This window comes from Syngnathus typhle, linkage group LG1 (genome assembly GCF_033458585.1).
Source record: "Syngnathus typhle isolate RoL2023-S1 ecotype Sweden linkage group LG1, RoL_Styp_1.0, whole genome shotgun sequence".
Taxonomy (NCBI): domain Eukaryota; kingdom Metazoa; phylum Chordata; class Actinopteri; order Syngnathiformes; family Syngnathidae; genus Syngnathus; species Syngnathus typhle.
The window spans coordinates 28,713,866-28,741,435 of NC_083738.1; the positions used below are offsets into that span (position 1 = coordinate 28,713,866).

Below are 27,570 nucleotides of genomic sequence, written 5' to 3' on the forward strand. Positions count from 1 at the left end.
GCAAGACACGTCGGCTATATAAAGAGCGAGACTTCAGTTCTCTACTCTTCTCATATTGATTTATTGTTAAGAAATGCACTGTATGCTTATGTTTTTGTTTACACAGTTCTCGCCGTCTGTCAAGGTCTGCCAAGTCAAGACAAACAGATCAGTAATAAAAAGAACTCCAAGCTGTCCTTTATATACGAGAGGGCGTCGCCCTGACCTTTGGACGCCACAGCGACGAGGACTTTTGTTTGGAAGGCAATCGCTCACACGCTGAAACGAGACGACGCGAAGGAGAGCGTTCGTGCAGAGCCGTTCAAAATCACGTTATTTAGTCAGCTGGACGGTCGGTCAGTTAGCGAGTCGCTCGGTGAGTCTGAGGAACTTGTTGGCGATTGCTCAGACGGTTCACTCGGTCCGCTTGTCGGTTATTCAGCTTTCAGTCGCTGGCTTCCTCCATAAATGCTCAGTTGTTTACTTTGATCGAAGTTTGGGGGTAAGGGCTAAGTTACTTCTTGAAGGGACGTAACGCCAAGGAAGCCAAGCCATCAGCAAAGTCATTGTCAAGCAGCCTCGAGGACCAGGAAGGAGTTGTAAGAAGAGCAGACTTTGGCTTCCAGCTTCTCGGAAATGCCGCCACCTTCTGGGCTTTGGACGTGGGACGCTATTGTGACCGTCTCTTGTGCGAGAAAATCAAGGTGATCCCTTTGCGTTCAGGTTCATGCGGGAAAGATGGCTCTGGATATGAAAATCAAGGCCCTGCTGTTGGAAACGCTGGAAGGCCTGGGGCAGGGGGACTTCAAGAAGTTCAAGTTTTTTACGGACCTGCCCGAGAGCATCACAGAAGACGCAGACCGGACTGACATCGCCAAACAGCTGATGAACAGGCACGGCAAGAACGCGGGGGAGAAGACCATCGAGATTCTGGAGAACATCACCAACTACGACCTGGCCCAGAAGCTGCGCAACGACCTGGCACAAATCACAGGTAAGGTGAACGTGGCTTCTGGTGGGGGAGGGGGGAGGCTTTCCAGGAAGCAGCTTACTTGAAAACTCTCAGGTGATACAAATGATGGCAACAGCTCTTGCCTCTTTCACTTGCCTCCTTGAGGGGAAGCGGCGGCGGCGGCATGGCTGCGGCACGCTTGCGGCCAGGCCTAAAGGCGGTTTTGTGACACGGGATCTCCTTCTGCGCCCTCAGGTAGCAGCTCCTCAGTGGATGACGTGGCAGATGACCGTGGCAGCCGACATGAAGGCACTCGGCATCAACCACGAGATGGCCATGGACCATTCCCGGTGGAAGAAAGCCATATCGAGAACCCAGTCCAACCGATGATGATGGATAACGAGCAGATCGGTAGCATCTCCTCGGTGGATAACAGGAAGGTCGATAGCAACTCCTCGGTGGATAACGAGCAGATCGGCAAATTCAAGCGGGAGCTGCAAGAGAACCTGCGGAATATCTACCTCAACGTTCCAGAGGGCAACACCATGTACAGCCAGCAGGAGCCTTTGGAGAACGTCTACACCGAGCTCAACATTACCCGCAGCGTCGTCGGTCTCCCCGACAAGCAGCACGAGGTCCTTCAGATGGAGATGTGCGGCGTGGCCGAGGAGGAGTCCATCCAGCCGTGCGACATCTTCGAAAGCCAGGAGCCCCTTCGCACGATGCTCACCGTGGGCTTCGCGGGCATCGGGAAGACTTTCCTGGTGCGCAAGTTTGTCCTGGACTGGGCCAGCGGGGAAACCAACACAGACGTGGACTTCATCTTTCCCTTCGCCTTCCGCGAGTTGAACTTGGAGGAGGACAATAGCTTTTCGCTGGCGGAGCTCATCCGACTCTTTGTCCTGGAGAGCGAGGCCATCGAGATGCTGGACCACATCTTGGTCAGTCTGCAAAAGTCGGCCAACCGCCACTACCAGTCCAGCAAGATCAAGATTTTGTTTGTGCTGGACGGCCTGGACGAGTCTCGCCTCAAACTAGACCTGAGCGACGAGCGCAAGAAGCGCCTGGATGTGACCCGAGCCTACCCCGTGGAGGTGCTCCTGGCGCATCTCATCAGGGGGAACCTGCTTCCCTGCGCCCGGGTTTGGATCACCACGCGGCCCCAGGCGGCCCACGACATCCCGCCGCGCCTGGTGGACGGCAGAACCGAGGTGAAAGGCTTCAGCGACTCCCAGAGGCTGGACTACTTCAGGAAGAGGTTCCCCACCGAGGAGGACGTCATCAAGCACATCCAGAAGTCCCGCACCATTTTGATCATGTGCCACTTGCCCATCTTCTGCTGGATCACCGCCACCATTCTCCAAGACTGTCGGGATGCCAGAAAGGAGCTGCCCGAAACCCTGACCGAGATGTACACAGAGTTCCTGCTCTATCACCTGGACAAGTCCAAGGAGCGAGACAGCCGGAAGAGCACGGACTACGTCAAAGCGCTGGCCAAGCTGGCTTTTCAGCACCTGATGAAAAAGCAACAGATCTTCTACGAGAGCGACTTGCGGGAAAGCGGCTTGGATGACCCGCAGAGCGCAAAACACTCGGGAGTCTTCACCGTGGTCTTCAAGGAGGTACCCCCGCTCAAGAAATACCAACGCAAGATGTTTCAGTTCATCCACCTGACCGTCCAGGAATATCTGGCTGCTCTCTACGTGATGATGAGCTTGTTCCAGGACGACACGAACGTGCTGGACGATTACGTGTGGACGCTGAAAGACGTCCTGTTGTTTTGGAAGCGGAAGCAGCTCACTTCGGTACACGAGGTGGCCATCCGCATAGCCTCCGAGAGAGAGGGAAACCTGGACTTGTTCCTCCGCTTCCTGCTGGGCCTCTCCTTGCAGTCCAACCAGGATCTACTGGGTGAGCACCTGAAGGTTCCCAAGAACTACAGACACAGCAAGGCAGAAACGGTCCGCTTGATCAAGCGACGGATCGAGCGGAATTCTCCCGAGGAGAACATCAACTTGTTCTACTGCCTGAACGAGCTGAAGGACAAGTCCCTGCTGGAGCAGATCCAACAATACCTAAAAGGGGGGAGATTGTCCACGGAGGACCTACCTCCGTCCATGTGGTCGGCCCTGGTCTTCTTCTTGCGGGCTTCCGACGAAGCCTTGAGCTGCTTCGATCTCCGGAAATACGCTCCGTCCGAGAAGGGGCTCCTGATGCTGCTGCCGGTGATCAAGGCTTCTCAAAAATCAGAGTAGGTGCCGTCGAGCCAGCACGCTGAACCGGCCGCGCACATGTCAGCAGCCCAAACCCTCTTGTCTTCTCAGGCTCTATCGCTGCAACCTGAGCAAGAAAAGCTGCGAGGCGCTGGCCTCCGTTCTAAGCGCGTCCCGCACCCTGAGCCATCTGGATCTCGGCTGGAACGACTTGTGTGACGACGGGCTGGAGAAGCTTGCTGCCGGACTGGCAAAGCCGCAGTGCACCTTGGAAGTTCTCAGGTAAGGCTCTCCTCGAGCGGCAGAAGGCCAGCCTGCCCAAGAACCTTGGGCCTGTGTCAGCCGGCCTCTTGTCTTCTCAGGCTCGATCGCTGCGAGCTGAGCAAGAAAAGCTGCGAGGCGTTGGCCTCCGTTCTAAGCTCGCCCGGCAGCCTGAGGGAGCTGGATCTCAGCAACAACAACTTGGGTGACGACGGGCTGGAGGCGCTCGCAGCTGAACTGGCAAAGCCGCAGTGCACCTTACAAGTTCTCGAGTAAGGCTCCTCTCGAGCGGCAGAAGGCCAGCCGGCGTTAGCCGCCCTCTTGTCTTCTCAGGCTCAGCGGCTGCAAGCTGAGCAAGAAAAGCTGCAAGGCGCTGGCCTCCGTTCTAAGCTCGCCCGGCAGCCTGAGGGAGCTGGATCTCAGCAGGAACTACTTGTACGACGACGGGCTGGAGGCGCTTGCCGCCGGACTGGCAAAGCCGCAGTGCACCTTGCAAGTTCTCAGGTAAGGCTCTCCTCGAGCCGGCCCAAGAACCTTGGGCTTGTGTCAGCCGGCCGCCCTCTTGTCTTCTCAGGCTCTGGAACTGCAAGCTGAGCAAGAAAAGCTGCGAGGCGCTGGCCTCCGTTCTAAGCTCGCCCGGCAGCCTGAGGGATCTGAATCTCAGCTTCAACGAATTGGGTGATGACGGGCTGGAGGCGCTCGCCGCTGGACTGGCAAAGCCGCAGTGCACCTTGCAAGTTCTCGAGTAAGGCTCCCCTTGAGTGGCAGAAGGCCAGCCGGCTCAAGAACCTTGGGCTTGTGTCAGCCGCCCTCTTGTCTTCTCAGGCTCATTAAATGCAAGCTGAGCAAGAAAAGCTGCGAGGCGCTGGCCTCCATTCTAAGCTCGCCCGGCAGCCTGAGCCATCTGAATCTCAGCAGGAACGACTTGTACGACGACGGGCTGGAGAAGCTTGCTGCCGGACTGGCAAAGCCGCAGTGCACCTTGCAAGTTCTCAGGTAAGGCTCTCCTCGAGCCGGCCCAAGAACCTTGGGCTTGTGTCAGCCGGCCGCCCTCTTGTCTTCTCAGGCTCTGGAACTGCAAGCTGAGCAAGAAAAGCTGCGAGGCGCTGGCCTCCGTTCTAAGCTCGCCCGGCAGCCTGAGGGAGCTGGATCTCAGCGACAACGACTTGCACGACCACGGGCTGGAGGCGCTCGCCGTCGGACTGGCAAAGCCGCAGTGCACCTTGCAAGTTCTCGGGTAAGGCTCTCCTCGAGCCGGCCCAAAAACCTTGGGCTTGTGTGAGCCGCCCTCTTGTCTTCTCAGGCTCCAGAGCTGCAAGCTGAGCAAGAAAAGCTGCGAGGCGCTGGCCTCCGTTCTGAGCTCGTCCCGCACCCTGAGGGAGCTGGATCTCGGCTACAACGACTTGCACGACCACGGGCTGGAGGCGCTCGCCGTCGGACTGGCAAAGCCGCAGTGCACCTTGCAAGTTCTCGGGTAAGGCTCTCCTCGAGCCGGCCCAAAAACCTTGGGCTTGTGTCAGCCGCCCTCTTGTCTTCTCAGGCTGGTGCGGTGCAAGATCGGCACGCGAGGATGCGTCTCACTGGCCAAGGCTCTCCGGTCCAACCCCTCCCACCTCCAACAGCTGAACCTGCGGTACAATGACATCGGAGAGGAAGGAGAGCGGGCCTTGGAGGAGGTCCAAATGGATTCTCGCTGCAGTCTGAAGATCGAGTGGTAGGTTCCAAACATCTTCCAGGGTGCCGTTGAAGAAAATGGCTTCCAAAAAGTCGCTGGCGCCTAGCTCCAAAACCAGATTTGCTGACATCACATTGAATAAAGTAGAGAAGCACACATGAAATCAATCAAAGGAAATGTTATAATACTAACTTCATGATGTGCACGTTGGGGAGAGTTCTGAGCACGAATGGATGGATGGACGGATGGATGTGGATGCATGCAGAAGCTCGCAAAGGATGCGTTTCCCCTGGAGCGTTTGGCTGAGGACGCCCGCTGTCCAAAAGGAAAGGGCAAAGCCTGTCCTTCACGTTGGTTGCTTGATTCTCCGACCGATGAGGCATAAATATTTCCACATTTCACAAATAAGACGTGAACTCCAACACAGACGTCTGCTCCTGACACTCTCCTGCCATCCACACTCGATAATAAATAATAATTGCAATCTTCATGCCTCCAATTGACTTGTTTTTTAATGCATTTTGATGACTAAAGCGCCACGAGTTGCCAAGTTGTAGAATGAACTCTCATTATTGTGTTACGATGGAGCGTACACCTGTATGTCATTTGTTGTGCGTTTTATGCCGTATTTTGTGTTTATTGCAGTGACGTGAAGTTTTCTCATGTATGTAACTGTCAGACTTGGAGCAGGGAGAGCACTCGGATGCAGAGGGCCAACAAAAGGTCTCTCAGGCTGAAGACAGCACAAAAAACAAAAGGCGCCTCAAAAGGAGGGACAAAAAGGCTGGGTGGGGACAGCAGAAACCAAAAGCGCCTCAAAATGAGGGACAAAAAGGCTGCAGACAGCAAAACAGAAAGCGCCTCAAAACGACGGAAATACGATGGCAAAAACCTAACTAAACAAAAACACAGAGCTCAGGCTGGACAAAAGGGATCTTCTAACTACCATCTCGAAGGGGATTTCTGTGACTTACGTGATCGCTAGCGTTCAAGACGGACTGGACAAAAGGGAAGAGTCAAAATTCGGGGGCGTATTATACATGGGTACAGGCTTTTTTCCAGCATCGACAGGCTATTTTTAGGGTGCGTATTATACCTGGGGGCGCATTATACATGGAAAAAAACGATACATATATATCTATAGATTCCTCTCGAGGAACAAAGATGACATGTTTTATTTGTTGCCACAAAATAGATGAAATACAGCATCTGCGCAAATTGCCAATTAGCGGCCATGGAAGCTTCAAACGTGAATGAACACAAACAGTGCAGCAACACATGTAGAAGAAAGAAGTAAACAGTCCTCGCAGTCAGACTTATTAGTATTTTGGTTTCCTTAGCGGTGGAGGGCTGCTAATTTTGTCTAGATGAGCTCGGGTCAAAGTTCTTTCTTGATGTGCCTAGTGAGTCTTTGCTGCCATCTTGTGGCATTTATTTGGAATGACTCAATAGTGAGGGAGATGTTCCATGGTTGTGCGTGTATGTTTTTCTGCCTTGCCATTGCCGAGCATTGAATTATTATCAGGATAAATGACCAGACCTGTATTGTCTCATAACAGAATGAGATATAAAATAAGCAAGCTCCGTGTATTTTTTACAAGTTAAATGAAACCATCCTCGACGATGTTTGACGACTGGACGGCAGTGCAATTGATTTAAATTACAGGTCAAACATTTTATGATGAAAAGAACATTTGTTCTGCCTTTGTATTCGCGCGTCAAAACAGACACGACGGACTAATTCCGTCGTCTCCGGCCACCTGCAGTTGTAATGACAATCAGCCGTCGACAGAGGGCAGTGTAACACAACTCTTCAATGCCACCTGAGAAATGAGTCCAAAAAGACGAAGAGAAGTCAAGGCAAGGCTCAAGTGAAGATTCTCCTTTCATTTGAAATCCACTCAGTGTTGATGAGAACGGAACAAATGCTAACGATGCTAACAGGTAGCAAGACAGGAGGCTGAGTCGAGGAAGCGCTCCTGCTACTTTTTCAAGCCTCCCTGCACTCAGGTACATTTCCTCCATGCACACACAACACACAACACACAACACGCGCAATGTGGAATCGAAAAAGGATCTTGGACAAGTCAAAGTTTCGCCTCGCAGCTGGGACGTCGATGCGCGTTGCTGAGGATGTGGCCGCATCAAGCCCACTCTCCCGTTTTTGCCTTCAAACGGAAGACACTCGACTCAGACGTAGCAAATGGGGCTGGACAACATGAAGGCGCTTGGGAAAGGAGAAAGTTCCCACGTGAGCATTTGTTTTTCTCCGCCATGTCTGTCGCTCGTTTTGGCCTGCGTGCGCGCGTGCACGTCTCCATCTGGACGGACCGTTGCTGAGGGGAGACACTTTGGAACTGTCAACGCCTAATATTATATCCAGTATAGGCTACACAACAAACTGAGGAAGAACTAGTTTTGAAGTCACAGACTCGTAAAAAGTTCAAATATTTTAAAAAGACGAACGCTAATAAAAATTGAGAGCAACTTGTCTATTTTTCGAACGTGAAGACAATTTCAGTATTGACACGTGAAGTCCATGCACAATTTGTCTTGGCGGGACGCATCAAATGATGTGCCGGGCCGTGTCTGGCCCTCGGGCCTTGGCTTTGGGCTAAGCGTAGTCTTGAAATCGTTGAAATGGACGCTGGCAGAGAATGCTGACTAATTCCTTCCACGTCAAAATTGCCGTTTTTTTCCATGTATAATGCGCAAAATTTAAACAATTTATTGTCCTAAAATCTGGTGTGTGCGTTATTGTTGACGCCGCGGTAGTGGCGACACGTTTGCAGCAGCTCCGTCGTCTCGTCTGTACATTGTCTCGTTTTATATGTTCTTTTTTACTCTTTTTTTTTTTTTTTTTTTCTCAGTTTTGTGTTTTCTTTTTTACCGGGCAGAAACATGCTAGCAAAAACAGTGAGGCTGGCCCTTTTATTCTTCCTATTTTTCACCTGGTTCATCACTCCAGCTGTTAGCCCTCTGTAGCCAAGGGAAGCTAACAGGCTACAAGCCCAATGTTTCCCCCTAGCTGAAAAGGAGGAAAGGAGGACAACGCTCGGGCGTTATGTGGCGGAAAAAGAAACGCCGCCCACACTCGCCACCATCATCACCGGGAATGTGAGGTCCATTCGCAATAAGATGAACGAGCTAACGGCGCTAGCACGGCGCCAACGGGAATACAGGGAATGTAGCATGCCGCTGTTCACGGAGACCTGGCTAACGGAGCAAACACCGGACTCTGCCGTCGCTCTGGACCATATGTGTCAAACTCAAGGCCCGCGGGCCGGATATGGTCATTTTATATTATTGTTACTAATGGCCCGATGATAACACAATAAAGCACAGATCCCATAATGCAGTGCTTTCGCTGCCTTGCCGAGCGTTTTTCCGCGGCAATCAGGACAGGTGCTTGTTGCTGCAAGTTATTGCCAAGCTAGCCCCTCATGATGCCGAGGAGAAAAGTTGATTCTGAAAACAGAGCCTTTAAAACCGATGGGAGGTTGAGTATATGTTTCCTGACATTGCCGGTAAGCCCGTTTGTCTCGTTTGTGACGCTAATGTGGCTGCATTGAAAGATTTTCATCTAAGACGGCAGGCACTATGAAACAAAACATCTGGATAACCTGAAAGACCTGAATGCAGAGCAGAAGATACAGAAGGTAGAAGAGTTAAAGAAGAAGCTGACATTCCAGCCGACGTTTTTCACCTGTGCAAAATCACAAAGTGGACTGGCCAGGCTCAAGGTGGAGAAGGCGACGGGTCCAGATGGCATCACCTCCAGGCTTTTCAGATCCTGCTCCGGGCAACTGTGCAGGATCGTGGAGCACATATTCAACATGAGCCTGAGGCTGCACAGCTGTGGAAGACATCCTGCGTGGTACCGGTGCCCAAGTCATCTCGCCCCAGTGACTTCAACCACTACCGGCCGGTGGCCCTGACATCCCACCTGGCGAAGACCCTGGAGAGGCTGCTCCTCCACCACCTGCGCCCCCTGGTGAGCTCCTCCGCCGCCCCCCTGCTGTTCGCATACCGGCCGAGCATCGGGGTTGAGGACCAGGGCTGTGGACTCGGTTCGGACTCGGGGACTCGGACTCGGTCATTTTTGCCGGACTCGGACTCGGTGCTGATTTTGACCGAGTCCACCGAGTCCGACAATAAACAAAAGAGGCAAGACGCAGCCAAAGAGTGTCAGGTTACAGTCAGCGCGGTAGGAGTTGGAAGAAGCAGTAAAAACTCCACCAAAGTCGTCGTAATGACCCGTGATATATGTTATATCCTTACTATTTTCCAGGTTCTTAGATGGACGTGAATGATAACTGCTTTAAGAAATTTCAGTTCTGAAGGCTCCTTTTGTCCCAAGCAAAGTGACAGATGGTGGGGAGGGCGGATAAAAATGGTTGCTGATTAGCTAAACAATGCAGTGTGGTGTAAATTAGCACTCAACCAGCTGTTCCTCTCCCATTGTTGGCTGACTCGTCCGCGAGTGAGATCAGATTCGAGAGTTTTTATTCGCCATGTTTGAGCGTGCCAAACAAGGAATTTGACTTTGGTAAAACCACCCCCTCTGTTCACCATTTAGGTGACTAACAACACTCAGGACGTGATGTGAATAATGGCAAAAACAGTGTAGACAAATTCCAAAAGATAACTTGAATTGCCGCTTTCCTGTGGAACAATGCAACTAAACCTTTGCTAGACTTGATCTACTTAGTAAATTAACACACAATAACAATAAGTAACTTGTCGTAAACACTTCAACAAACATTGAGTAAATATGGGATAACTTGAACAAAAGACATCTCTGTCACTAAAGAGGAAGAATTTAAATAACAGGAAAGTCATAACATGTAAATGAAAAGGCTTTACTTAAATCATTCCAACGGGCGGGGAAAATGTTAGCGATCCGACGTCCAATTGGAACGTCGCCTCACTTTTACGTCGGCGCTCTCAGCAAGGGATCCGATATAAGCCGAAGCAGCCAGTGTGAAAGCAGTTGCGTTCGTTCTGCAGGCTATTTTGTCCCTCGGATAATCATGGCATCCAGAAAGAGTCACGTGTGGACGTATTTTGATGTGCAAGAAGAGAAGGCCGTGTGCATCGTAAACGATACACGTAATGCTTGTTTATCGATGGGTTCTGCTGCCGCAAATCAGCAGGCCAACCTGAAGCGCCATCTCAAGAGGAAGCACCCGGAGGCATGAGCGAAGGGAAGCTTTTGATAAGTGGATTACAATTGATTTCCGGTATAATACTGTGTTGAGATTACTATAGTCGAACGTAACAAAAATTCATGAATTCAAACTCAACTCTGTCCAAAGGTGGAAGAGGAGAACAAAAAGCCAAAAACGACGGCGACGCCGATGGACCAGACATCGATGATGAAGTAAGTATAGTCTGAAATGTTTTTGTGGCAGAAATCACATCTTGGCAAGTTTAAGGCAAAAAAATTGGATTCCTTGTGCAAAATGGAAATTCCTTTTTTTTTTTTTTTTAATTCTCTTGCGAGGGAAATTGTGAACAATTGTGTCCCCTGCAGGCGGAACTTTGCACGTGCAGGTGAAGAACAAAAGATGGCCGATCTGCCAATTGATCTTTTGACTCCTGACCTCCCTCCATTCTCACATGTTGGACTGGATTACTTTGGACCAATAGAAGTGAGGAGAGGGCGTGGCATGGCAAAACGTTATGGCGTGCTATTTACTTGCCTGACTGTGTGAGATTGCAAACTAGAAGCAACCAGCTCTTACGGCCCATCAGCAAGATGTACCTGTTGGTAAAAGCCAACAACCCACATTGAACAAAGACTGCGCATGTGCTTAGTACATTTGCATTACATTCATACACTGATACTTGCACACATTTGTAGTGTAATTGAGAGTAAAACTTAAAATTAGAATTAGGAAATTAACATGGTTTATTTTTTGAAAATTGACCCCATTGTGAATTTTTTCTTATAGCCACACGTGGTAGCTATAAGGGGCCGGCCGGATATGTTGGAGCCAATTTAGTTTCCTTAGCTTAAATTCTTATTTTTGTTTCGGATTCACTGGCCTTGGGCCATGGACTTTTAGTTGACAAAGCCTTTGATCAGTCACCTGATCAGTCACCTGACCAGGGAACTAAATAGGCTGCTCGCACTTGGTCGTCAGTCTCAGTGAGACAAGGAAGGAAGATAGTAGTGACATAGTAAAAGGCCGCTTCAAGCCACTTCAAGTCTGCTCCAAGCTTGAAGTTTTTGGAACTTAGAATTTAGAAAAGAAACTTTAGTTGACTTCTTTGAACCCTTTATGTTGAAACCTTAGTTGAATTACAAACAATTTGGATTTGTACCTGTGTGCCACCTGTTTGCCTGCCTGCCAGTCCCTCTCCCCCCTTTCCTTGCTTGGCCTACCACCTTTGCCTGCCTGCCATTGCCTCTCTCCCTCCCTCGGCCTGCTTGCCTGCCTGCCTCCATTTTGGACATTGTACCTCCACCTTCAAAAGCGTATGAGCAACAGCTGTATACAGCGATAAGCGGGTGACAAGAACTATACAACATCTAACCTTTGAAATTTAAACTGGACTGAAACTGACACTCACAGACATGGTTAGTCCAGCTTTATCAAAGGAAGAGTTATTCATCACAACATTCGGCTTGTTTTGCATTGAATAGAGACTACGTCTGGTGATCCCGTGGAAGATGACGGCTACGTACTCTTCCTCGATGTTTGCAAGGCCTTTGACTCTGTTGAATGATGCTTTTGTTTTAGGAACACATACCGTAATTTTCGGACGAACAGTCGCTCCGGAATATAGGTCGCATGAGCCATAAAATGCACAATAACGTGAAAAAAAACATAGATAAGTCCCTCCGGAGTTGTCAAGTGGCATGGTGCTACAAGATGGTGTAAAATGAGGTATTGAATTTGGCCCAGGCACATTGGCTATCCCAAAACATGTAGTAGTTCCAAAATTTCACCAGGAGATGGTGTTAAAGCTTGATATAGGGGTGACCTGATGGAAATGAACAAATCGAATCAATTAAATTGTTAGCAATTGGGAGGAGACGACCTGTTCAAACACGTAGCAACGCACCATTTTGGAATATGACTTTGCTGTGCCATCATTTTAAGATGTAATATATGTGTTTAAGTTGGAGATTGATCTTTATTAGACAAGATATATGTGATTCATGTTGCAATGTTTTGTCCAACCTGTATTTAACATTGGTGTTCCATCCATACCTGAATGCATTAAGTTGAGAGGAGACATTAAGGGCTTGAAAGACATTTCCATCTCCCATCTCACCCGCAAGGCGAGCACGATTGTGAGTGATGTGAGTCACCCCGCTCACTCTTTGTTTGATCTTCTGCCCTCTGGGAAGAGGTACAGGAGCCTGCGCTCCCTCCCGCACCACCAGACTCACCAACAGCTTCATAGTCCAGGCTGTTTGGATCCTGAACTCTCTCCCCCTTTCTGCGTAGCGTCCTGTACTATGCGCTCTGCTTACCGTCTGCTGTTTGCACACTGGCTCAGTTTTGCTCCTCTTATTTATTGGGTTATTTGTTTCCTATTTATTCATCACTCATATTTATTATTTATTATTTATTGTTTGTGCCTTGTCTACTTGTATGTCTATCGTGTACTATGTCTCGTCACCGTGGGATAGAGGAAACGGAATATAAAGCTGACTTTGACTTGACTTTGACTCATAGTGAAAGAAAGACCGAGCAAAACAGGAAACCTCTGCATCCGGTGACGAACGAGGCGCAGTGGTTGCTGCTCGAAGCAAGGTTGCCAAGACCCGGAGTAAAAGAACGAAGAGGGATTTTTCATTCTTTTTGAGATTGAACCAAATTCTACTAAGGTGAATTTGTCAAATTTTAAGCTTCAAGGAAGGCACAGGAGACAGCCGCTCCGGGCAGAAAGGGGAAGACGCCAATTCCTCTTTTTTAAACAGAATTCGGATTTTGGAACAAAGGAGAGCCGATCACTCGACTTGTTCAACCAAATAGAATTTTAGACCTTTAGTCTCCTCTTTTGTTCTGAGTGGGTGAGTCTTGTTTTTTTTGTTGTTTTTTCGACTTGTAATTCTTTTTCTTGCTTATTCATGACATCTCTTCTTAAGCCTTAATTCGGTTATCGATTATTTCGTATTACCGTTTTTTCCGTGTATAATGCGCCCCCATGTATAATACGCACCCTAAAAATGGCATGTTGATGCTGGAAAAAAGCCTGTACCCATGTATAATACGCACCCAATTTTTTTTTACATTTTTTTTTTTTTTGAAGTCCCAATGCTCGTCACACACGCAGGGAGGCAATGGGTCCCATTTTTATAGTCTTTGGTATGGTCTTAAATAGGCTGGATGTATTTTTTTTGTTGGCGTTGATTTCTCCGACTGCCCGTAAAGGCACCACCGCGCTCCGTGCGCACATGTGAAAAAGGCGTGCGGACGTGAAAAAGGCGGCTCTGTATGGGAGAGACGTTGAAGAGGAATAAAAACACCCTTGGAAACCAAAACTTGCCCCTCGTCGTGACTCGGAGTTGCAACAAATGTTTTGGATTTGTGTAGGCTACATTGTGACAGACAGCAAACGAGCCGGTGATCCAGCAAGCCGCGTCTGGTACCAGAGCATTGTGTTCGAAGTGAACAGCAGAGACGAAAGGAACAAGGCAAAGTGTTGTGAAATAAAATATTACCTGTATTACGCATTTAGGTAGACAACTGAACTCTCGCTCTTTGTATAGCTGACGTGTCTTGCACATCCGTTCTGCGCATGGGATCCATAGTGCGCATGCGCAGTGATACTGCCTCGGTATGACGTCCGGTCCGCGATGGAGATTAAAAACCAAACGGTATTTGACAATAACACACCATCAAGGATTGCACCATCGCATTAACGATGTGTCGTCAATTATGAATTTTACTGACTAAGTGTGTTGGGCAGGATGGCTGAATGCGATGCGCCATTGACAACAAACAAGAAGAAAGGTGATTTCAAGTTTGATTTCGAGGGAGATTTGTCATCTCTCGTCCCTAGTTTTGCTATGTGTCTAGGTTGCCATAGTTTCTGTTGGCGTCGCCCCTCCCTCCCTTCCTGTGTCACCTCAATCAATGTAACGTGTTTTGTATTTAAGTCCTGTCTGCCCCTCGCTCACCGTCGGATGATGTCATGATGTCTGTTTGGTTTCTGATCCTGTCTTTGGTAATGTCACCCTGTCTTTTTGTTCCACGTCTTTGTCGGTCAGTCCTGTTGTTGGTTTTGTTGTACCATGATTTTCTTAAAAAAAAAAAAAAAAAAAAAAAAAAAAAAATTGTACCCATGTATAATGCGCACCCCAGATTTTAGGACAATAAATTAGTTAAATTTTGTGCATTATACACGGAAAAAAACGGTATTTGGCCAGGCTTCTTCTTCCACTGTAATGCACTTTGACTTTGGGCCCCCTGCAGTGACGTCATCCAATTGCGGCAAGTCACGTGATTTCCCCGCAGCTCTCAGCGTTATGCTGAGCACGCAGAGCTGTTTGATAAGAGACTTCCTTCCCTCTCGCGCCGTATTCATCTTATTGCAACATGAACTGCATAAACCGTGGGTGTCATTTGGGTGTCAATACGTCAATATAATATTTGTTTTCAATGCTACCTGGATGACACCCCATTATATATGCCGTTATCGATGACAGATCCACGGGATTGTTGTAATCTTGAGGCGTGCCTTGCGGAGATCAAGCAATGGATGTCTCTCAACTTCCTTCGTCTTAACCCAGATAAAACTGAGAGGTTGATCATTGGTCCAACTCGTTATCAACACTTATTCAAGGAAACCGCTTGTAGTGTCGTGATAATTAGACACTACCCCTTTAAGACACGGAGGAAGTGAGAGGGCGTGACACAGAGAGCGGGAGAGTTATAGTTAAACAGAACGAGCGAGGAGTCAATGTTGTACTACCTGTAACTGTAAATGAAAGTTATTAAAGCTTCAACTTCAAAGACCCAAACCGAGAGGACATCCAGTTTCTACAATGGCGACGAGGATATTGCGCGACTGACGTGAACGGATCCCCGCGACGGAGTTTCTACCGCTCACAACGGTTTGCCTGCTGGATCGGGGCTAGCAACGGCTACGCACACACGTGGACAGTGGTATTCCTGTGGAAAGGAAAAGAAAACGCTGTCGAACAAAACCTATTGTAACGATGGCTGGTGTGGCTGGTTTACCCGCATTTCCCCTTTTTGATGTACATGCAGAGCCGGCTTCCCTTTCCCTGAAATGGACGAAGTGGATGAGGAGATTTGAGACATTTCTCACGGCGGCTGCCATAACTGATAAAACAAGAAAAAAGGCTATGCTTCTGTACTACGCTGGGGAACAAGTGCAGGATATCTTTGAGACTTTTCCTGAAAGAGGCCAACCAGGTGATTTCGATAAGGCAGTACAACTGCTCACCGAATATTTCAGTCCAAGTCATAATGTAGAATATGAAATCTATGTATTTAGACAATCAAAACAAAACCCAGGTGAAACTGTTGATGCTTTTCACACCAGACTGAGACAGCTATCTCAGAATTGTGAATTCACTAATGTAGACAAGGAAATTAAGTCTCAGATAATACTCTGCTGCACATCATCACGTCTCAGGAGAAGGGCACTGAGAGACCCGGACATGACTCTGAAAGGTCTATTGGATCTGGCCCGAGCTTTCGAGACATTGGAACTTCAGGCGTCTGGCATTGAAAACAATCGAGATACTGGACATGTTGCAGCCATGCTCTATTCAAGACGCAGAGGATGGAACACCTCTGAACGCCGTATGGAAAACATGGACCGTAGAGATCAGCCAGGGATGAAATGTAGGAATTGTGGAGGTGCGTTTCCTCATCAGGGTGGTCAGGCAGCATGTCCAGCGAAAGGTCTACAGTGTCGGACATGTGGAAAATTCAACCATTTCGCCCGCTGCTGTCTCTCCGGCCCTGGCATGAAGGTGAAACACCGTCAACATGGACAGAAAATGGAACCGACACAGAGCGCACAAGAGGTGTCGTGGCCTAACAGGCGCAGACAAATCAAAACTATTGTTGCTGACGGTGCTGACACCGCGCCCATAAGTCATCTCGCGGCTGATGACTCGAGCACGGATGATGAGTACATCTTTGTCACTAGAGCTGCGGAGGGGAGAAAACCACCAGTGAGGTCAGTCATGGTAGCTGGTGAATACATTGATGTTCTTGTTGATTCGGGAGCCTCAGCTGATCTCCTGGATCGAAGAGCCTACGGCGCGTTGAAAACGAAACTCAAACTGGAGCAGTCAAGCAAAAGGATATACCCTTATGGTACAAACGTTCCCCTTTCCCTTCGTGGTAAGGTCACCACAACAGTCTCTGCCAATGGGAGAACAGCTCAGGCAGCATTCTACGTTGTTGATGGAGACCACGGCTCGCTGCTGGGCCATGACACTGCAACTAAACTAGGTCTCATACAGGTGCAACCTTACAAGCTCAAAATTGTTCACAAACCTGGAAGATCAAACTCGGCAGACTACGTGTCACGCCATCCACAAACACTTCACACGCCCAGTATCACAGATGACGTGGACACTGGAATGCATGTCTCCGTCATTGCTACACATGCAGTACCCAAGACTGTGCATCAACCGCTGCGAATGTCTGAACTCCCACAGGGGCCTTGGGAGGATGTTGCAGTGGACTTCTGTGGCCCCTTTCCTTCAGGTGACTACCTGTTAGTCCTCATGGATGAGTGTTCGAGGTTTCCCTTTGTGGAGATTATGCCATCTACATCGGCATGCAGACTCATCCCTGTCATGGACAAAATCTTTTCGACAGTGGGAATCCCAAAAGTGGTGAGAAGCGGTAATGGGCCCCCATTCTCGAGCAAGGCTTTTTCGGACTTTGCAAGATACCTTGGATTCCACCACAGGAAGGTAACCCCCTACTGGCCACAGGCCGACACTGCGGTTGAAAGGTTCAACAGGACTCTGACCAAAGCGATCCACACAGCTACGCTGGAAGGCAAGCCGTGGAAGCAAGAGCTGTACAAGTTCCTCAGGGACTACAGGGCAACACCTCATCATACCACCAACCGGCCTCCGGCTGAGGTGTTCTATGGTCGGCCCATAAGTATAAAGCTGCCGTCCATCTCTCATCCCCCCAGTGATGATGATCTCCGTCGGACAGATGGATTGAGGAAGGACAAAATGAAGAAGTATGCGGACGAAAGGAGGAACGCATCACACTCTGTGCTCAAGGAGGGTGATGTTGTCCTAATACAACAGAGGAAGACGGGAAAACTTGTGACGCCCTTCAACCCAAACCCCTACAAAGTCATCGCAGTGAACGGAACGATGGTCACTGCACAGAGACAGGACCACAGACTCACAAGACATAGATCGCACTTCAAACTCTTGAAGCACAGACCGGAAGTCCCATTCACAACACGAGACGGTGATAACTGTGATGACGACAGTGTTAATGGACAAGCAGGTGATCCTGAACACGTTAACCTTGAAACCAGGAGGCGACGCCCTGTGAGGGTAAACAGACGACCGCCTCAAAGACTCATCACTGAGATATAGCAAAGGCTACATAGAGTGATGAGACACTGACAAATTCTCGCCACCGTTATGTTTGTTATCGACACAAGAGTAATGTGTGTTCAGTACTGCTCAGAGATGTTAAGCTTAGTTATTTGTTAAAGTGTTTGTATATCTGATTTTGAATTCATAGTATAATACGGAATCACAATTTTACATGACTGTATTTTGGAAACCACTTTATTTCAATTGTACATTCTGTCAGGGTAAGTAAGCTGAAACTAAGGAAAGACATTTCATTTAAAAGAAAAGGAGAGATGTAGTGTCGTGATAATTAGACACTACCCCTTTAAGACACGGAGGAAGTGAGAGGGCGTGACACAGAGAGCGGGAGAGTTATAGTTAAACAGAACGAGCGAGGAGTCAATGTTGTACTACCTGTAACTGTAAATGAAAGTTATTAAAGCTTCAACTTCAAAGACCCAAACCGAGAGGACATCCAGTTTCTACACCGCTATAACTATAGATAAGCGTACTCACTCAGAGCGATACTGTAACGAATCTCGGGGTAATATTTGACCAAACTCTCTCCTTTCAAAAGCACATTAAGAATATAACCAGAATTGCCTTTTTTCACCTTCGTAATATTGCAAAGATTCGTCCGCTCCTCTCGACCGGTGATGCGGAAACTATTATACATGCGTTGGTCACGTCGCGCCTGGACTACTGTAATGTACTATTCTCTGGTCCTCCTAAGTCCCGCATCAAAAGTCTACCGTTAGTACAAAATGCTGCTGCAAGGCTGCTCTCACGGACAAGAAAATGTGATCACGTTACCCCAATATAGGGTCTAGAGCAGCGGTGGGCAAACTACGGCCCGCGGGCCACATCCGGCCCACGGGACCGTTTAATCCGGCCCGCCAACCCTGAACAAATTGTATTATTAAACTTTTTTTTTTTTGTCATTTTGCCTGCAATGACTGCGTTTTCCCAGTAGATGGCGAAGCGCTCGCCTGCGCATTTACTACCGGAAGCCGTGTCAGAAAGCTCGGTGCACACTCACAAGTGCGTGTACGGACTTGGCGCACTCTCGCTCTATTCGTATCAGTCCCGAATTTAGAGCGTGGGCTTTGACGACAGCGTTCTTGTAATTCGCGCGCTGAGCTTTCAGATGCAGTTTTGCGCTAAAGCCACCCACAAACCTTCCCCTGGAATCCTTCCATTAAAATGAGTGGCCCGAAAAAAAGAAGTGAGTGCCGAATGTTAAAAAAGAGTGGCCAATTTGGCTCGACGTACGCGACGTGACGTTCAGCCACATCAACATCAACCCGTCACAGATCAAGGTAAACGGACCAACACCTCGGATCTCGCCTAAGAATTGCCACAACAAATTTTACTCCAGACTATGACGCACTAGCAAAAAAGGGACACCAACAACACTGTTCCCACTGAAAATGAACGGGAGGCTCTCAAGTTTATTGTAAAAAAATGCATTTTGAATATGATTTGTACACATAGCAGGGATTGAAACTAGCGACCATTCTCATTTTCAAACAATGCAGGATGCTCAAGGACATTGATGCACCACCTATTTGCGACTAATCTTAACCTGTAAAGTTCTTAAGGCTTACTTTAAGCAAGTGTTTCCCGTTTCCTCACCTCTGTTACCAGGTGTTTGCGAGTTAAAACTCTGCTCTGATTTTCAGATACCCCTCACCGTGTTGCTGTTTTGATTAGTTTATTTGGATGTATGCTTTCACCGATTCTTCAAGATGATATATTTGGTCAGAATGTTTGCCGTATGATGTGATCTCATAAGATAAACATCTTTCATTAATCTGACCTGCAGGCACTGAAGTGATGGAGATTGTTATTCATAATAACAGTGTCGTATTTTATGAGAATCACTGATAGCAGTTTTTTAGTGAATTATTATTTTCTTAATGCTGTTAATAAATGCATTTGTTTTCAAAAAAATTGTTTGGAATATCCATGCTTTACTACCTACTAAAGGCCAAGATCTTTTATGCAATGACCTTTACAGGTCGCTTATATGACTTCACACAACGCCTACGTCCATCTGCTCCTTGTCCGGCCGGCCCTCCGGTCCAAATTTAGAACCCAGTTCGGCCCGCGAGTCAAAAAGTTTGCCCACCCCTGGTCTAGAGCATTTTCTATTGGGGCTCCAGAGCTTTGGAATGCCCTACCAATGGATATTAGGACTGCTACCTCAGTAGAAACATTTAAGACACGTTTAAAGAGACATTTCTATGACATGGCCCTTAACTAACTTGTAGTGGCCGATTCGGCTGGAGTTTGTTTTCTCTCCCTCTCCACCCCCTCCCTCCCCCCTCCCCGGCCGGGGAGGTGGTTAGGTGGCACCCATGCTGACAGCGGCTATCTGGATTCTCGTGGGCCAATTCAGGATGGGGGAACTGCAGCTCAACCTCCTCGAGGACACTGCCAGGACAATTGAGGGCTCCTTCGGCAGCCCTCCGCTCTGACATGGACATCCACTTTTTATTTCATTGATTTTCATGTTGTATCATTTGTGCCCTCTCTGCATCCATTTCAACCTGGTGATCCTGAAAGGGGGATCCTTCCATCTGTGGTCCCTTCTCAAGGTTTCTCATTTTTTTGGAGTTTTTCCTTGCCCTTTTGGGAGCTTAAGATCAGGGGATGCTTTGAGAAGAATTGTCCATTTCTGTCTATGTGAAGCCCTTTGAGACTGCTTGTGATTTAGGGCTATACAAATCAACTTGACTTGACTTGACTTGACTTTCTTCTTGTTTGTTGTCAATGGCGCATCGCATTCAGCCATCCTGCCCAACACTGATGCGAAGGTGCAATCCTTGATGGTGTGTTATTGTCAAATAGTGTTTGTTTTTTCATCTCCATCGCAAACCGGATATCGTACGGAAGCCGCCATGACAGATGCGCAGAACGGATGCGCAAGACACGTCAGCTATATAAAGAACGAGACTTCAGTTTAATTAGCAGTTTCATCAAAATGGTTAAGAGAGCAAGTTCTAGTATAGCATTTCCAAAGAAAGTCATTGAAGTGGCAGAAGAATTTGGCAATCGGGCAGCTGCGCGCCAATCTGATGTCCATGAATCAAACATAAGCAGGGCTGTGGACTCGGGGACTCGGACTCGGTCGGACTCGGTCATTTTTGCCGGACTCGGACTCGGTGCTGATTTTGACCGAGTCCACCGAGTCCGACAATAAAAAAAAATACGTTCCATTTTATTTTCATCATGCTGCTGAGAATGCGCGTAGGAATACTGTCCACAGCCCTGCTTGCTTGTTATGAAGACAAATTTGGTTGTTGCGTGCGCGCCCGCGCTTGCGTGCGTGCACGTACAAGACCCACAATGCCCCGCGCGCAGCCAAGATGGAAGAACCCGGTGTTGTTCCCCCTGCCGCGGGAGCGCGCACGCCTTATTTAGAAAGGGAAAAAGCGATGTCGTACGGCGTCAGCACGATGTTGTTTTCAATAAAAACATGAAGAACTCACGTTTGCGTCAGTCCATTTTAATTTTGATAAAGGATTATTCTCATTTGATGCCATCCGCGTTCTGCCATTGAAGCGGGGTGCATTCAAAGAGCAGTCGTACAGACGGAAACGTTTTGTGATCAAATCTTTCATAACGAGAATGATTTGAGTGAATTGATTTGAATGAATAATTGAGAAGAAATTCCAGTCCTAAAGGCTCCTTTTGTCCCAAGCAAAGTGACAGATGGTGGGGAGGGGGGGATGAAAATCAATCAATTCACTCAAATCATTCTCGTTATGAAAGATTTGATCACAAAACGTGTGTGGCTTTTTCTTAAATGAACACGTTTGACATTGCTATGGTGTCACCTTTTAATTGTATTGCGCTGTCATGTTAAAACAAATTAATAAGTGCAACAATGTTAATTTGCTTTGAAAATACCTGAGTAATAAAATAAAATGGATGGATGGATGGATGGATGGATGGATGAATGATAATCACAATTAAGTAGAAAGTCTCCTTTGTAATATATACTCCTTTATAGTTTCTTTGCATCGAGGTTTATGCAAAGAGCTCACGTAATGACATTGTTGCGTTTTGGTGAAGTGCATGAGTGTTCCGTCTGTACAACTGCTCTTTGAATGCACCCCGCTTCAATGGCAGAATGCGGATGGCATCAAATGAGAATAATCCTTTATCAAAATTAAAATTGACTGACGCAAACGTGAGTTCTTCATGTTTTTGTTGAAAACAACATAGTGCTGACGCCGCACGACATCGCTTTTTCGCTTCCCAAATAAGGCGTGCGCGCTCCCCCGGCAGGGGAAACAAAATCTTACGGGGGAACCAAATCTAGCACAACAGCGGATAGCATACGGAGGCCGCCATGACAGATGCGCAGAACGGATGCGCAAGACACGTCAGCTACATAAAGAGCGAGACTTCCGTTCTAAATGCGTATGACAGGTAATGTTTTATTTCACAACACTTTGCCTTGTTCCTTTCTTCTCTGCTGTTCACTTCGAACACAATGCTCTGGTATCAGACGCGGCTTGCTGGATCACCTGCTCGTTTGCTGTCTGTCACAATGTAGCCTACACAAATCCGAAAAATTTCTTCGCTATCGAGTTTGCTAGCGCAGGCGCAGTGATACTGACCGGCAGAATAACATCCGGTTGTTCCCAAAGATGATCTTTTTTCTCAAATCATTTTACGTTTCCGGACTTAAGTAAGAGTCAAAATTTGGGTGCGTATTATACATGGGTACAGGCTTTTTTCCAGCAGCGACATGCTATTTTTAGGGTGCGTATTATACATGGGGGCGCATTATACATGGAAAATTACGGTATGTTTGCTAGTGGTGGTATATATATGTATATGGTAATAATTATTGTGATGATGTTTAAAGGTTTATTTGTTTAACAGTCTTATAGGTATTATATGTTATGTGGTGAAGTTTATTAGCAGTAGTGCAATAGGATGTGAAAAGAGACCAAAGGAGATTATTTTGAGCATATTGATTTATTGTTAACAAATGCACTGTATGTTTATGTTTTTGTTTACACAGTTCTCACGGTCTGTCAAGGTCTGCCAAGTCAAGATAAACAGATCAGTAACAAAAAGAAGTCCAAGCTGTCCTTTATATACGAGAGGGCGTCGCCCTGACCTTTGGACGCCACAGCGACGAGGACTTTGGTTCGGAAGGCAATCGCTCACACGCTGAAACGAGACGACGCGAAGGAGAGCGTGCGTGCAGAGCTGTTCAAAATCCCGTTATTTAGTCAGCTGGACGGTCGGTCGGTCAGTTAGTGAGCGAGCGAGCCAGTCGCTCGGCGAGTCTGAACGACTTGTTGGCGATTGCTCAGACGGTTCACTCGGTCCGCTTGTCGGTTATTCAGCTTTCAGTCGCTGGCTTCCTCCATAAATGCTCAGTTGTTTACTTTGGGTGTAAGGTGTAAGTTAAGTCAAAGTCAAAGTCAGCTTTATTGTCAATCTCTCCACATGTCACAACACACAAAGAGACCGAAATGACGTTTTTCTCTATCCCACGGTGACGAGACACATAACACGATAGACATACAAGTACGCCACACAATATAAAAACAAGAAGGCAAAAATTCAATTACTTCTTGAAGGGACGAAACAACAAGGAAGCCAAGCCAGCAGCAAAGTCATTGTCAAGCAGCCTCAAGGACCAGGAAAGAGTCGTAAGAAGAGCAGACTTTGGCCTCCAGCTTCTCGGAAATAACGCCACCTTCTGGGCTTTGGACGTGGGACACTATTGTGGCCGTCTCTTGTGCGAGAAAATCAAGGGGATCCCTTTGCGTTCAGGTTCATGCGGGAAAGATGGCTCTGGATAGGAAAATCAAGGGCCTGCTGTTGGAAACGCTGGAAGGCCTGGGGCAGGACGACTTCAAGAAGTTCAAGTTTTTTACGGACCTGCCCGAGAGCATCACAGAAGACGCAGACCGGACTGACATCGCCAAACAGCTGATGAACAGGCACGGCAAGAACGCGGGGGAGAAGACCATCGAGATTCTGGAGAAGATCAACAACTACAACCTGGCCCAGAAGCTGCGCAACGACCTGCCGCAAATCACAGGTAAGGTGAACGGGGCTTCTGGTGGGGGAGGGGGGGGGGACTTTCCAGAAAGCAGCTTACCTGAAAACTCTCAGGTGATACAGATGATGGCAACAGCTCTGGCCTCCTTCATTTGCCTCCTTGAGGCCTAAAGACAGTTTTGCGACACGGGATCTCCTTCTGCGCCCTCAGGTAGCACCTCCTCAGTGGATAACGAGCAGATCGGCAAATTCAAGCGGGCGCTGCAAGAGAACCTGCGGAATATCTACCTCAACGTTCCCGAGGGCAACACGATGTACAGCCAGCAGGAGCCTTTGGAGAACGTCTACACCGAGCTCAACATTACCCGCGGCGTCGCCGGTCTCCCCGACAAGCAGCACGAGGTCCTTCAGATGGAGATGTGCGGCGTGGCCGAGGAGGAGTCCATCCAGCCGTGCGACATCTTCCAAAGCCAGAAGCCCCTTCGCACGATGCTCACCGTGGGCTTCGCTGGCATCGGGAAGACTTTCCTGGTGCGCAAGTTTGTCCTGGACTGGGCCAGCGGGGAAACCAACACAGACGTGGACTTCATCTTTCCCTTGGCCTTCCGCGAGTTGAACTTGGAGGAGGACAATAGCTTTTCGCTGGCGGAGCTCATCCGACTCTTTGTCTGGGAGAGCAAGGCTATCAAGATGCTGGACCAGATCTTGGTCAGTCTGCAAGAGTCGCCCAACCGCCACTACCAGTCCAGCAAGATCAAGATTTTGTTTGTGCTGGACGGCCTGGACGAGTCCCGCCTCAAACTGGACCTGAGCGACGAGCGCAAGAAGCGCCTGGATGTGACCGGATCCTACCCCGTGGAGGTGCTCCTGGCGCATCTCATCAAGGGGAACCTGCTTCCCTGCGCCCGGGTTTGGATCACCACGCGGCCCCAGGCGGCCCACGACATCCCGCCGCGCCTGGTGGACGGCAGAACCGAGGTGAAAGGCTTCAGCGACTCCCAGAGGCTGGACTACTTCAGGAAGAAGTTCCCCGCCGAGGAGGACGTCATCCAGCACATCCAGAAGTCCCGCACCATTCTCATCATGTGCCACTTGCCCATCTTCTGCTGGCTCATCGCCACCGTTCTCCAAGACTGTCGGAAACACGGAAAGGAGCTGCCCGAAACCCTGACCGAGATGTACACAGAGTTCCTGCTCTATCACCTGTACAAGTCCAAGGAGCGAGACAGCCGGAAGAGCACGGACTACGTCAAAGCGCTGGCCAAGCTGGCTTTTCAGCAGCTGATGAAAAGGCAACAGATCTTCTACGAGAGCGACTTGCGGGAAAGCGGCTTGGATGACCCGCAGGGCGCAAAACACTCGGGAGTCTTCACCGTGGTCTTCAAGGAGGTACCCCCGCTCCAGAAATACCAACAAGGCAAGATGTTTCAGTTCATCCACCTGACCGTCCAGGAATATATGGCCGCTCTCTTCGTGATGATGAGCCTGTTCCAGGACAACAATAACGTGCTGGACGATTCCGGGTGGACTCGGAAAGGCCTTCTGTTGATTTGGAAGCGGAACCCGCTCACTTGGGTACACGAGGCGGCCATCCACAAAGCCTCCGAGAGTGAGGGAAACCTGGACTTGTTCCTCCGCTTCCTGATGGGCCTCTCCTTGCAGTGCAACCAGGATCTCCTGGGTGAGCTGCTGAAGGTTCCCGAGAACTACAGACACAGCAACGCAGAAACGGTCCGCTTGATCAAGGAACGGATTGAGCGGAATTCTCCCGAGGAGAACATCAACTTGTTCTACTGCCTGAAGGAGCTGAAGGACGAGTCCCTGCTGGAGCAGATGCAACAATACCTCAAAGGGGGGAAATTGTCCACGGAGGACCTACCTCCGGCCATGTGGTCGGCCCTGGTCTTCTTCTTGCGGGCTTCCGACGAAGCCATGAGCTGCTTCGAACTCGGGAAATACGCTCGGTCCGAGAAGGGGGTCCTGATGCTGCTGCCGGTGGTCAAGGCTTCTCAAAAATCAGTGTAGGTGCCGTCGAGCCAGCACGCTGAACCGGCCGCGCACATGTCAGCAGCCCAAACCCTCTTGTCTTCTCAGGCTCTGGTACTGCAACCTGAGCAAGAAAAGCTGTGAGGCGCTGGCCTCCGTTCTAAGCTCGCCCTGCAGCCTGAGGGAGCTGGATCTCGGCTTCAACGACTTGTGTGACGACGGGCTGGAGGCGCTCGCAGCCGGACTGGCAAAGCCGCAGTGCACCTTGCAAGTTCTCAGGTAAGGCTCTCCGCGAGCCGGCCCAAGAACCTTGGGCTTGTGTGAGCCGCCCTCTTGTCTTCTCAGGCTCCGGAGGTGCAAGCTGAGCAAGAAAAGCTGTGAGGCGCTGGCCTCCGTTCTAATCTCGTCCCGCACCCTGATGCATCTGGATCTCAGCTTCAACGACTTGTACAACGACGGGCTGGAGGCGCTCGCAGCCGGACTGGCAAAGCCGCAGTGCACCTTGCAAGTTCTCAGGTAAGGCTCCCCTCGAGCGGCAGAAGGCCAGCCGGCCCAAGAACCTTGGGCCTGTGTCAGCCGCCCTCTTGTCTTCTCAGGCTCTGGGGCTGCAAGCTGCGCAAGAAAAGCTGCGAGGCGCTGGCCTCCGTTCTGAGCTCATCCCGCACCCTGAGGCATCTGGATCTTAATGGGAATGACTTGAGTGACGACGGGCTGGAGGCGCTCGCCGCCGGACTGGCAAAGCCGCAGTGCACCTTGCAAGTTCTCTGGTAAGGCTCCCCTCGAGCGGCAGAAGGCCAGCCGGCCCAAGAACCTTGGGCTTGTGTCAGCCGCCCTCTTGTCTTCTCAGGCTCTATCGCTGCCAGCTGAGCAAGAAAAGCTGCGAGGCGCTGGCCTCCGTTCTGAGCTCATCCCGCACCCTGAGGCATCTGGATCTTAATGGGAACGACTTGAGTGACGACGGGCTGGAGGCGCTCGCCGCCGGACTGGCAAAGCCGCAGTGCACCTTGCAAGTTCTCTGGTAAGGCTCTCCTCGAGCCGGCCCAAGAACCTTGGGCTTGTGTCAGCCGCCCTCTTGTCTTGTCAGGCTCGAGAGGTGCAACATCGGCACACGAGGATGCGTCTCACTGGCCAAGGCTCTCCAATCCAACCCTTCCCACCTCCAACAGCTGAACCTGGGGGACAATGACATCGGAGAGGAAGGAAAGCGGGCCTTGGAGGAGGTCCAAACGGATTCTCGCTGCAGTCTGAAGATCGAGTGGTAGGTTCCAAACATCTTCCAGGGTGCCGTTGAAGTTAATGGCTTCCAAAAAGTCGGTCGCGCCTAGTTCCAAAACCAGATTTGCTGACATCAGATCGAATAAAGTAGAGAAGCACACATGAAATCAATCAAAGGAAATGTTTTAATACTAACTTCATGATGTGCACTGTGACATCACAAATGTTTTGGGCCATATTGCCTGAATGAAGTAAGTGTTCAATGCATGCCTGGTGGTTTTCCTCAAACGCTGAATGCTTGGTTATATCTATCTAGGCTGGATGATTGATGTGACGCCATTGACGCCGGCCTTGGATCCTTGGGGAGAGTTCTGAGCACGAATGGATGGATGGATGTGGATGCATGCAGAAGCTCGCGAAGGATGCCTTTCCCCTGGAGCGTTAGGCATAAATATTTCCACATTTCACAAATAAGACGTGAACTCCAACACAGACGTGTGCTCCTGACACTCTCCTGCCATCCGCACTCGTGGCGGGCGGGCCTTGACCCTTGACCCTCCACTTCCTCGCATAATTTGACCTGCTGGCCGACCAATGGTGAATGTTGATGCCAATAATAATTGCAATCATCATGCCTTCAATTGACTTGTTTTTAAATGCACTTTGATGACTAAACTAAAAGTTGTAGAATGAA

At 49.1% G+C, this 27,570-nt stretch overlaps 2 protein-coding genes across 5 annotated transcripts in view; one reads left to right on the forward strand and one right to left on the reverse strand.

The window, feature by feature from the left end:
- Window positions 1-13,781, reverse strand: part of LOC133153347 (NACHT, LRR and PYD domains-containing protein 3-like) — a 41,488-nt gene extending 27,707 nt beyond the window's left edge. The window contains exon 1 of the mRNA XM_061277563.1: window positions 13,764-13,781. The gene's annotated coding sequence lies outside the window, so the exon portion shown is untranslated. The remainder of the gene's footprint in view (window positions 1-13,763) is intronic.
- On the forward strand, window positions 89-27,570 carry LOC133153290 (NACHT, LRR and PYD domains-containing protein 12-like). Of its 4 annotated transcripts, XM_061277495.1 has the most exons (13): window positions 6,447-7,331; window positions 7,978-9,074; window positions 10,399-10,463; window positions 10,617-10,734; window positions 12,775-13,112; window positions 22,681-23,715; window positions 23,887-25,696; window positions 25,770-25,940; window positions 26,007-26,177; window positions 26,258-26,428; window positions 26,509-26,679; window positions 26,746-26,919; window positions 27,193-27,570. In XM_061277495.1, the coding sequence occupies exons 6-13, from the start codon at window positions 23,460-23,462 to the stop codon at window positions 27,203-27,205; spliced, it is 2,937 nt and encodes a 978-aa protein (XP_061133479.1). In that variant the 5' UTR covers window positions 6,447-7,331; window positions 7,978-9,074; window positions 10,399-10,463; window positions 10,617-10,734; window positions 12,775-13,112; window positions 22,681-23,459; the 3' UTR covers window positions 27,206-27,570. The 4 variants fall into 4 exon arrangements, 2 of the variants coding, with proteins under 2 accessions (XP_061133487.1, XP_061133479.1); XM_061277503.1 differs by lacking the exons at window positions 6,447-7,331; window positions 7,978-9,074; window positions 10,399-10,463; ... (7 more) ...; window positions 26,509-26,679; window positions 26,746-26,919 and adding exons at window positions 89-973; window positions 1,187-3,182; window positions 3,256-3,426; ... (2 more) ...; window positions 4,709-4,879; window positions 4,946-5,119; XR_009714292.1 differs by lacking the exons at window positions 22,681-23,715; window positions 23,887-25,696; window positions 25,770-25,940; ... (3 more) ...; window positions 26,746-26,919; window positions 27,193-27,570 and adding an exon at window positions 13,636-13,805 and having other exon boundaries at window positions 5,126-7,331.